The following is a 12,535-nucleotide window of genomic DNA, read 5'->3' on the forward strand; positions in this document are numbered from 1 at the left end:
GCTACTCTATAGCCTTTTTGGAGGAAATCCCAGTAAAAAAGTAATGCTTATATTTAATTTCTTATGCATTTAAGTCCTAATAATTAAAACAGTGTAGTGTTGGCACATGAGTAGAGAGATGAATAGAAAGTCTAGAACTAGACCCAGATACTTGGTATATAACAAATGAAAACTTAATATATAACAAAGATGGGTTTTCAAATCACTGGGGTACAGGTGGACTTTTTAATAAGTGGTACCTGGACAACTCATTAGACGTTCAGAATTAAAGTCAAAAGACAGCTCATAAACTGGGGGAAGAAGTATTTGCATCATATGCCACAAAGAGTGGGGCTAATATTCCTACTATGTAAAGAACTCTTAAAAATCAAAGGACTTAGGATCAAAATCTGATAGCAAAATGGGGAAAATGCATGAACAAAATAGTCACACACAAAGAAAAAGAGATAAAAATGGCTCTCAAACCTATGAAAAAATATTTGGTTACTCAGAATTAGAGAAGTGCAAATAAAGCAACACTGATATCTCATTTCTCACCTATGAGATTGGCAACAATTTAAAAATATAACAACATATTCTGTTGGCCAAAGTTTGGAAAAACAGGCACTTTCATACATTGCTGGTGGGATATAAACTGGTACCATATTTCTGGAAGGAAATTTGGCAATATCTAACAAAATTATAAATGTATTTACTTGTATGCTAGCAATCTTACTTCTAGGAATTTACCCTAAAGATATTCCTCCAAAAATATGAACATTCACATGCACAGGGTTGGCTATTCATTGCAGCATTGTTTGTAACTGCAAAGTATTGGAAACAACCTAGATGCCATCACATAGGAGAGTTGTTGGGTAAATGTGATGGAGTCACACCATGGAGGAGTATTATACAGGTTTAAAAAAAGAAATAGAATGAATGAGAAAGATCTCTTGGTATGAAATTATTTCCAAGACACACTAGAAACAGGTGAAAAAGGAAAAGCTGAAAAGCATATCTAAGAGTCTCTCTAGTATGTCTCCAACCATGTAAGAAAGAAGGGGATATTAGACAATACACACGTATTTGTGTAAAAGAAATACAGAATTTTTGGAAAAGAAATACAGGAATGATAAACCAGGTAACTAAAGAGATGCTTCCATATAGGGGGCAAATGGGAAAGGAATGCAGGAGAGGAATGGGAATGGGATAGCAGGGATGAGGACGGGAGTGACACTTCTGAGAACCTTTTCATACAGTCTGATGCTTAGAACCATGGTCATGTTTCACATACTCTTCACATACCCCCTCAAATAAACAAGCAAAACCAATCCAGAAAATAAAGCTCAGGGGAGGGGGAACTAAATGGAACACAAACACTAGCAAGTGAACCTAACAGTGTTATGAGTGGATAACGTAACCATGATGTGGAAGAAAATAAGTAATTTAGAAAGGAGTGTCTTGACTGTACATGGTAAGGTTAAGACAAAAGGAAGTGTACATAAATGCTACAATAGTCACTAAATGTGTTTCTCATGAGGGTGTATGTTAGTGATTCTGGAACTAGTCTGTGTATACCAGAATTGAACAAATAACTAAATATACTGTAGATAGTAAGAACTGAGTTTCTCATTTGGGGACAAGGAGGTTGGAAGTGGGGAAACTAGGAAGGCTAAAATGAACCTTCTGATGTTGGGCTGGAATTTGAGTTAATAGAATAAACTCATTATTTGTTTAGTATATAGGCAGATACAGAAATGTAGATGTGTGTATATGAATGGAGCACCCAATTATTGATTCCTGAACACTGTTCTCCTACATGAGAAACCCGGGCTTCTTGAAGAGATGATTGATCCCAAAGCTAGTGAAGGGTCAATTCAAAATGAGCCTGGAACATCTCATGGTGCCAGAAAGAAAAAGGTGCCCCCGAAAAAAATGGGGCATGTCAAAAGGACAGGACACAACCTGAAGAAGCTCCTAATGGCCAAAGCTGAAATAATTTGATCAACAAAATAAAGCATAGCACAAAATAAGCATAATTATAAAATACAGAATGAAATGAATATCTATAGGTCCATACTGTTATGATGGAATAGGTAAATAAAGGGGAGACAAATAACAGATCTTCCTTACAATAGAATTCCAATTAATAAATGTAGACGGAAGGAAGGAAATAGCAAGTCTTCATTAAGCAATACCAAAGTAGTAATTGTTGTCAATAAAATCCACTGATAGACACTAAAATTAATAAGCAAATGCTTAAGAAAAAACACAGTTTGCATGGTCTCAAAGCATCTGCCCCCCAGAGAAAGAAAGTAACTTTACAGTGGAGAATCTTCAAAAATAAACTTAAGAAATCATGTTAATACCATTTTAGTGGAAAATTTTTTAAAAGATAGTTTTGGTTAGTTCCATTGAGTACAAATGATCTTAAAACTGTGTGCCATTGAGTATGCACTATTTTTTCCTTAATGCTGCCTTTTGTGACCTTATTAAGTTTCCCTAGGCTAAATGAGTGTGTTATTTGACTTTTTAATTTTTTTCTTAGTCTTCCACTTTAGTGTCTTCTTTGGAGGCAGAACTTTCTGAAGTTAAAATACAGACTCACATCGTGGAACAGGAAAACCTCCTTCTCAAAGATGAATTGGAGAAAGTGAAACAAGTAAGACTGTGTGCAGCTCAGGTGGGGGCAAGGAGATATGTGTGGGAGTCATAGAATAACATGTACCAGATTGTCTTTTTTTATTCTAGCCATTGAGAGTCCCTTTTACTGAATCCTGTTAACTAGCTTATTGCTTAGTGAAGTTCAGGGCATGCAATACAAGTCTAATTTATAAGAGCTCCTATCACTAATTCTCCAAATGTTGTTCTAGTTATATAACTTATGTGTGTTGTAGGCTGACATTCTATTAATTTACTATAAATGAATCCCAGCCACCAGTTTAAGAAATGTTTTGCTCTACCTTTGCCCAGCCAGATGTTAAGGTAATATAAATTTGCCTAAAAAACTGGTGACTTTCTTGCTAATAACTTTAATGACTATTCACCCAGATTTGTGAGACCCAGGTTCTCCCTTTTTCTCATAGTGAGTTTGAGGCATCTATCTTGAGCAGAAGAATAGATTCTAAAGCGTTATGAGGGATGTGGTGTCACCTATGAATTTGGCTTTAAAAAGCATATTTCAAAGTTTCAAGCAAAGACCTAATTTTAAGTATAATTTTAAGTCCACCTTAAAATTTATATGCTGAACACTGTCCAATTTTATTCTTTATTCTGAACCTTTCAGTGAGTACATGAATTTCTCAGTTTATGCAATCTTGATATATAATAGGAGAATTTAGTTTTTCCATTTTATTTGTTTCACCAAAGGATTACTTTAATACCGTGATATCTTTAGATTATGAAACTCTCTTGTATCTATCCAGCCTATGAGCATAAAGGTGTCCTTCTCTGAATGCTGAAATAGAGCCTGTACCACTGGGCATGTTACGTTTGCATTGATCCCTAATTGACACCCATAAGTCTTGATTTCCTAATAAGGTTGTTAGACTCAGGGAATTTGTATCTCTTCCAGTGCCTAATCGAGTACGGGTATCTAATAGGTGCTTTATAAGAACCTTTTCCAGTCAGATGCTGCTATGCAAGGTATAGCTGACCTGCCATAGCAGAAGCTGTCGGCCCTTATAAACATTCCAGAAGTGAAAAGGCCCTTCTGTGTTATATAAGTATTCCAGGACTATTCAAGCTTATCCTAATTAACTTGGGCATAATTTTCTCCTTCTTTTTCTGTTTTTCAACCTTTCGGATGATAATGATGGGTCCCATGTCCAAGCATGGGAAATGTATGTGCTGTGATTTTGCCAAGCTATGGATCAAAAGAAAAGGAGCAGAGTTGAGAGTAAAGCAACATGATCAGGACATCATTTTGGCACATTTTTCTTGCATGTGAGCCCTTTTGCTTTTGGTAGGAAGTTGTTCATGGTCCCTGGACTCCTGGATCACAGGAGTAGGATGGTGTCAGCCTGTTGTTGCTGCCGTACAGCTTGGACCTAGAAAGCACATGCTGCTCTGTATGGCATAACAATTTCTTGTTCACAAAACAGTTTTGTTTGTATTATCTGTTGCACTGAAAAGAAACATGACTAGCACCAGCAGTAGTCACATGACAGTCTGTAGGCACCCAAAATGGTACCAGACTTTGTGAGGGTCTCGGGATAGGGAGGCAAGGTAGTGAGTAAAGGAGAAAAGTCCTTTATTAACCAGTGCCCAGGTACATGGATTTTTCTTCATCTTTCTAACTTGTTTAGATTTGTAAATTATGCTGAATTTGTTGCCGGTTGAAGACAAGCTTCAATCCTTAACGTCTGTTTTGTTATACTGTTCCAAAAGACCTTCAGGTAAAACATTAAAGGTGGCCATAAAATCGTGACAGTAAATAATTGAAAATTGAAAGCCAGATGGAAAACATATGAACTCTAAAAGTGTAAGAAACAATCAGTCTCTTTAAGGCAGTGTTTGTGGTGGGTGGAGACTGCTCCCACACACCAAGATATTTAGCAGTATCTGGAGTCACATTTGGTTTCCACACTGGGTATACAAGGAAGGGAGTGTGTGCTACCGGAATCTCATAGGTAATGCCTGGGATGTTGTCAACCATCCTACAGTGCATAGGACAGTCCCCCATGACAAGAAATTACCTGGCCCTGAGGGTCAGTAGTGCTAAAGTTGATGGTGAAAAGGAACAAAAAGTTTTTGGTTTATCATGATTCCATAAAATGCAGAGGAAGAAGCAAGTGTGTCCATACCAGCAACATTTTTCTAAGCCAGTCAATTTAAGCATCTCCCAAAGTGAAGGGTATGTAAAATGAGCTGAAAAAGACTGATTTATCTTTAAACTTGACTTTGTGTTGGTTGATACATTATATGTGGTTGATGCCAATTCTGTATTCTTGATTGAAAAAAGATTTTTTTTTCTAGTTAAAAAAGAATGAGGAAAATGTTTTGTCATATGTACCCAAGTTAAATTGATGACAGAATGGCAATATGTTATTTATTTTATCCTGAAGGTAAAACAGAAGGCTGGGACCATTACTTCACAATGTCTGGTAGATTTTTCCTGAGCAGACATTTCGGCAGTCAATTGGAGAATTGAGAGAAGCGGGAAAGATTTTTGTCAAAGTTAATTATAGTCCCCTGGAGTCTATATGTCCTTGGAAATAGATAGGGAAATGGCAACAGCCATGAAAATGTCCTGTCTATAAATACATTCATGAGATGTGACGGGTGGGCTCATTTATTTATCCCTTGCAGCTCTGCAGATGTCCTGATCTCTCTGATTTCCAGCAAAAAATTTCTAGTATTCTAAGCCACAATGAAAAACTGCTGAAAGAAAAGGAAGCTCTAAGTGAAGAATTAAATATCTGTGTTGATAAGGTAATAAAAATAAGACTTTACCATCATCATATGGTATGTACCGTAATGAACATTTCTGTAATGCCAGTGGCATATGGACCCACTGTGTTAACCTAAAAGTCTCCTGGAACAGCATTTTGCTGGCATTTTGTGACCTTCGAGCTCCTGAAGCCATTAGTTTTTTTTTTCTTGTATTGAAGTATAGTTGAGTTACAATATTGTGTTAGTTTCAGGTATACAACAAAGTGATTTGGCTGTGTGTGTGTGTGTGTTTGTGTGTGTGTGTATGTACTTCTTTTTTTTTTATTCTTTTCCACTATAGATTATTACAGGATATTAAATATAATTCCCTGTGCTATATAGTAAATCCTTATTTATTTTATATATAGTGGTGTATATCTGTTAGTCCCATACTCCTAATTTATCCCTCCCACTCTTCCCTTTTGGTAACCATAAGTGTGTTTTCCATGTGTGAGTCTGTTTCTATTTTGTATTAATAAGTTCATTTGTGTTATTTTTTTAGATTTCACATATACGTGATATCGTGTAATATTTGTCTTTGTCTGTCTGACTTATTTCACTTGTTATGATAATCTCTTGGCCCATCCCTGTTGCTACAAATGGCATTATTTCACTTTTTTATGGCTGAGTAATATACCATAGTGTATATGTATACCACATGTGTATTTATAATCCATAAAAATTTTAGGAGTATTCTAGTTCTATGTAAAAAAGTCATCAATAATTTGATAGGGATCACATTAAATCTGTAGATTGCTGAAGCCATGATTTTAACAGGAGTCTAGATTAGTTGTTTAATAAATATTAAATACAGTAATATAAAGATTGTCTCATTTTAATAATCATTGTTACTTAATATATATTACTTAAATATATCACTAGTTTACTTACATATAACGTGAATATTATGTATTTAACAATCTGAAGCCTGTTGCATAGTTACTTTTTTTTCTGCTATATTTTCCCTGCCAAATCCAGAAACACTGCTTTTGTTACATCTGCCTTAATAGACACACTCTGTTTTCCTATTATGGCACACTCTTGGGATTTCTAATTGCCTTCCAGCCCTTCATGTCTCACCCACAAAACATGAGGCAATGAGAAAGAAAACTGGAAATCCCCAAAGAAAAGAGACTCTTCAAAATTAAAGTAGAGAAGAGAGTCAAGGAGACGTTTGTCTTTTACCTTGCCCCAATCCACTATGTGAAGAGATGGTACTTGATCTTCTCAGTGTAAATGGAGGCATATAATTATGAATTGCAGCTAGACATGTTTGCAAAAATTACCTCTTTTCTTTTCCTGAAACAGTTGGCAAAATCAAGTCTTTTAGAGCACAGAATTGCTACTATGAAGCAAGAACAGAAGTCTTGGGAACACCAGAGTGAAAGCTTAAAGTCACAACTAGTGGCTTCACAGGAAAAGGTATGTGGACAATTCTTATTTCATCCATATAGTTAATTTTTTCCTATATCTTCCAGCAGAATTCCAAGTGGAAACAATGTTCTAAGTGGATGTGGTCTAAAAGGGTTCAGAATGGTTCAATTTAACTAATATTTCACATGTTACAGTATAATAAAATAAGTTGAACAGTGCTTCCTCCAAAGTTCATTATTATGAAATAATCATGAGATTGTCTCATCACTGTGAGATTACTTATTTATGAAAGCTTAAGAATAGTGTGCAAAAATGACTTCTTATTTCTAATTTAGAATTAGGATTTCTAAGGTAGGTTCATGCCCTATTGTAGTTAAAGATATCTATTGACATTCCATTTACCAATTTAAAATTTTAAAAATTGAAATATAAAAGAGATATTAGCAAGGAGTAGGGTTCTACAAAGATATGGTTTTATTTTAAACTGAGAGGTCCTTTGCAAAACATCACCACAGTCTAAAATGTAATTTCTACAAAATTCAGTAAAATTATCTATTGTGATGCCAGCTGGTACTCCTTGGTTCTGTAAGATAGCACTTGGTAATACACCAGATGACTGTACCAGCAATACCTTGCTCAAGGTATATTTCATTATTCTCTTAAATATAACGTAACATCCTGTAAAGATACATAATATCCTGGTTTTCCCTGAGCAACTGAAAAGAGCTGGATATAGTAAGTAGAAACAGAAGGGACTTTGAAGTTCTGTGTCTTAGTTCATTCATACATGCACATGCTATACCTGAGACCATGAGGATTTGTCATTTGTTCTGATGTAGGTTCAGAATTTAGAAGACACTCTTCAGAATGTAAACCTACAAATGTCCCGAATTAAATCTGATCTACGAGTGACTCAGCAGGAAAAGGAGGCTTTAAAGCAAGAAGTGATGTCTCTACACAAGCAACTTCAGAATGCCAGTGACAAGGTAATTTCTTTTCTTTACTGAGGTATAACTTTATACAGTAAAATGCACACAGTTTTAGTTTATAACTTATTTTTACACATATATATGTATCTATATATAAATGTGTATTTTACCTAGAAATGTGTGTAGGTATGTTTGTGTAACCACCTCCTAGCTCAAAATAAAGAACATTTCCAGCACCCAGTAGGCTCTCTTGCATCCTCTTCAGTTGACAACCCCAAGGGAACAACTTCTCTACCTTCTGCCATCATAGGTTAGGGATGCTTGTTTCTGAACTTCACATAAATGGAACCATAGTGACAAGGTAATTTTTTAAATTGTGCAAGTCAAAAGACCATGGGTAAAAACATTTTGATATTATAGAAAGTGTCTCATTTTAATATATCACAATGCTGCTTCATCTGTTTGCAAATAAATTAAGAACAATATATGTAGACAGCATATTAATAAGCAGAGACATCACTTTGCCGACAGAGGTCCATCTAGTCAAGGCTATGGTTTTTCCAGTAGTCGTGTATGGATGTGAGAGTTGGACTATAAAGAAAGCTGAGCACCGAAGAATTGATGCTTTTGAACTGTGGTGTTGGAGAAGACTCCTGAGAGTCCCTTGGACTGCGAAGAGATCCAATCAGTCCATCCTAAAGGAGATCAGTCCTGAGTATTCATTGGAAGGACTGATGCTGAAGCTGAAACTCCAATACTTTGGCCACCTGACGCGAAGAGCTATCTCATTTGAAAAGACCCTGATACTGGGAAAGATTGAAGGCGGGAGGACAAGGGGATGATGACAGAGGATGAGATGGTTGGATGGCATCACTGACTCAAAGGACATGAGTTTGAGTGAACTCGAAGGAGTTGGTGATGGACAGGGAGGCCTGGCGTGCTGCGGTTCATGGTGTCACAAAGAATCGAACATGACTAAGTGACTGAACTGAATTGATGTATGTCAGCCTTGGGTAGATGTTAAGATTTTGTTCTACCATAAAAATTGGTGCTAAATTCAGCTACTTTATCTCTTGCTGATACTTTTTTTTAACTGGTTTTTTAAAAAAAAATAATAGTTGTTTCCATTTTAAAAAGTGACTTTGGGGCTGAAATGTTTTTCAAAATGAGACTGTACCATTTTTTTTCTTTTTCATGTTTTGGCTTGGAAAGCAAAAGGCTTACCTAGTTGTGATACCTTAAAAAAATATTTTTTAAAGCATTTTTCAGGAGCAAAAAAAAAAAAGACACTGTGGTAGCTTAAAGCGTATTCCTGAGTTCAAGTCTCAATTATATGGATGATACATGCTTTGGAGTCTAAAAAAGGATATGATTGCATATGTGAAAAGGAAACTAGAGTTTGGCATGTGAACCCTTTCAAGTTAGCTGTGCATTTCAGAGTTCTCTTTGTGTCCTATGTTTACCAAAAGAATGCTTATATGGATTCAAAACATAACTTCATAAGAATGAGGTAATCTTTAAGGACACTAGTCTCTATGCACTTGGGTCCTATGTGGAACCTGGCATTGCCCTACAATCAGCTTTGCTATTAGAACTGATAGAGCTGTTTTGCCAAAGACCATTTAAAACAGAATTTCCAAATCTTTTTTTAAAATAAAAAACTCCAGAATATTGTTTTACTTTTATCTATATATACCTGTGCTCACTCACATTAGAAGACACTCAAACAAGAAATCAGCTTGTTTTTTAAGGCTTAACTCTGTTAATTCTCTCTTAAGAACCGGGCCCCAGAAATAGGCACCCATCCATCAGGATTCCATAACCAACAGCAAAGACTGTCCTGGGACAAGCTGGATCACCTGATAAATGAGGAACAACAGCTACTTTGGCAAGAGAATGAGAGAGTCCAAACCATGGTACAGAATACCAAACCAGAACTCATACACTCCCGGGAGAAGGTAACTTGAAAAGTTGCACGTGGCAGCCTAGGTTTGAAAGTCAATGTTTGATATGATTGCAATGATTCTAGGGTATGGATTTGAGTATTCTGGTGTGGCAGACTTATTTTAAGAATGTATAATTTTTCATTTACTTGCAATATAATTTTATCATGATATGTTTATATACTATTTTTTTATATACTACTTTTTGTATAAGCAGTTCTATATTAAATCTGTGATTTTATAAATGGAAATTATGTTAACCATATATTCCTCATTCAAATAGGCTAGCCACCAAGACTGATAGTACAAAAATGGCAAAACTAAACTCAAATCTTGTTGATCTAACTCCTTGTAAGAGGAAAAGTTGCCTCTCTTTAAAGACTCAGCATTTCAAGGTTAGAATGGTATTTAAAGATCATGTTTTTCAGCTGCTGTTTAAATTCTTTACCTCTGCTGAGTAGTCAAGAAATTATTTATTTATTTAAATTGAGATATTATTTATTTATTTGCATTTTTTTAAAATTGTATTTTATTTTTAACTGGAAGATAACTACTTTACAATATTGTGATAGTTCCTGCCATACATCAACATGAATCAGCCATAGGTATATATATGACTCCTCCCTCTTGAAACTCTCTCCCACTCCTCTAAATTGTCACAGAGCACTGCCTTTCGGTTCCCTGTGTCATACAGCAAATTCCCACTTTACATTGAAGGATAATTCCTTTACAATACTGTGTTGGTTTCTGCCATACATCAATATGAACGAGCAACTATTTTTAACCTATGCTTAAATATCTCTTTTGAGAAAGAACTCCTAGGAGTCACAGATATTCACTAGAACTCCTACCCTGTGCCAGAAGCTACTATCACTAAAGTTGCAGTGTTGAACAAGACTAAACATGGTCGCTGTCTTCATGGAACCTAGCTGATGTAAATGCACTGTTCAGGTGTGAACAGGCCAATACAGAGTCAGAGGAACTGTCACCCCCTTCACTCCTAAAAGTTATGCGCATGTTAGGCACACAGGTGCCTACAGATTACATCTGTTTGCTTGGTGGCCACATGTCTCTATTGATTCCCAGTGCTTTGGCTGAGCCAGAAGTCCCCTCTTCCCTGATGCTTAGTGTTGGATCAGGCTAAAAATAGATTAACCTAGAAAGGATCTTTGGAAATCCAAAAAAGCTAGCTTCAAAAATTGGCAGACTTGACTGGAAAAAGCTTTTTTAATACAACAAAACCCAAGCACTGAATAAAAACTTTCATTATGTTAGCTTTTTGTTTTTCCTGGCTGGGTGATTATATTAGCATTTCTTCCTGTTATACTGGTTCTTGTTAGGTCCATCAGCTGGAATCCAACCTTCCTTCTCCTAAGCACCAAAAACATCTAAATTCATCAGGTACTGTGAAGCCCACAGAGCAGGAGAAGTTGAGCTTAAAGAGAGAATGTGAACAGTTTCAAAAGGAGCGATCTCCTACTAACAGGAAGGTGAGTTTTTGAGTTACTACCACGTGGTTATATCCTGACTCTGATGCATCTCTAAATGTATGTTTCTTCCCCTGTGTGCTTCCAAAGAAATGACTAATGGCATATTTTGGTTCTTCCTTTTATCTGCACTTTTGTCATCTTGTCAAAGCAGTATCATAGTTCTTTTTGATTGAATGATTGCTAAAAAGGAACAATTTAAGTTTTCATAAAGAAGATGGTTAATCATCTTCATTAGTATATAAACCTTTCTAAGTTAGTAAAACATATATACCTGAATATTAGGAACATTTTAATTTGGTTAACTACTGCCGTATAATAGAAAGACAAAACATTCATGTCTCAGTTTCTGTAGGTCAGGAATTTGGAAGCAGCTTAATGGAATGATTTTGGCTCAAGGTCTTTCCTGAGATTGCTCTCTAGATATTAGCTGAGGCTGCAATATCCAAAGGCTTCACTGGTGCTAGAGATCATCCACTTCCAGATTTATTCAGATAACATGTTAGGAAGAAGCTTCTGTTTTTTTGCTGGCTGATTGCCAGAGGCTCAGGTACTCCCTACCTGGACCTTTTCTCAGGATGTGGCAATGAGTGATGCAAGAGAGAGATTCCAGAAGACCATGATGGAAACTGTAATATGTTTTATAAACCAATCTCAGAAGTCACACAACATCACTTCTGTATTCTATAGGTCACACAGACTAACTCAGGTATAGTGGGGGCAGGGGACCAGGCAAGGGTGTGAGATAGGGATCACTCAGACTGCTTAGAGGCTGGCTACCACATGGTTAAACTTCTGTAACACGATTCCCTTTGCTTTGCTTTCTTTGTTACATTAAGTTTGAGTTCTAGACCAGTGTTACTGTGGGAGTTCTTGGTATTTGTTTTCCTTTCTTTCTTTTTCTAAACTAAAACTCAAGAGTTTTCACTACAGGCACACCTTGGAGATATTCCGGGTTCGGTTCCAGACAACCACAGTGAAGTGAGTCACATGAATTTTTTAGTTTCCCAGTGCAAATAAAATTATGGTTCCATAATTATGTCATTTAAAGTCTAGGTTATATTCAAGTAAACTTTTCAGAAAGATGTTGGGTTTCATCCAGCTGCTCACCAAGGGGAAAGTCTAATGATAGGTTTTAAAATAACAATGAATTGAAGTGTGCCTGAAAAGCATACACCTGAATTCCATTTAACAGTTCTTGCTACACTTCTCAGCTCTTTTAATGGAGGCAAATATCAGCATTCTAGAATTGTGTCATATGTTTTCTACTTAGCAATATTCTGAATCCTTGAGTGTCCTCTAGCTCATTAGATTCTCATAAGATTCTGTACCAAAGAGAATTCCAAAAGTGGATCCTCATAAAATTTTCAAATTTCTTCTTTAAAATTGA

General features: G+C 36.0%; 1 protein-coding gene across 2 annotated transcripts in view; it reads left to right on the plus strand.

Moving 5' to 3' along the window:
* Positions 1-12,535, plus strand: part of NIN (ninein) — a 90,096-nt gene that overhangs the window by 66,537 nt on the left and 11,024 nt on the right. For both annotated transcript variants that reach the window (XM_068964353.1, XM_068964354.1), the window contains exons 20-25: positions 2,528-2,641; positions 5,290-5,412; positions 6,721-6,834; positions 7,626-7,772; positions 9,494-9,673; positions 10,999-11,148. In XM_068964353.1, coding sequence (XP_068820454.1) covers positions 2,528-2,641; positions 5,290-5,412; positions 6,721-6,834; positions 7,626-7,772; positions 9,494-9,673; positions 10,999-11,148 — 828 coding nt within the window. The remainder of the gene's footprint in view (positions 1-2,527; positions 2,642-5,289; positions 5,413-6,720; positions 6,835-7,625; positions 7,773-9,493; positions 9,674-10,998; positions 11,149-12,535) is intronic.

Source organism: Capricornis sumatraensis, chromosome 2 (genome assembly GCF_032405125.1).
Source record: "Capricornis sumatraensis isolate serow.1 chromosome 2, serow.2, whole genome shotgun sequence".
Lineage (NCBI taxonomy): Eukaryota > Metazoa > Chordata > Mammalia > Artiodactyla > Bovidae > Capricornis > Capricornis sumatraensis.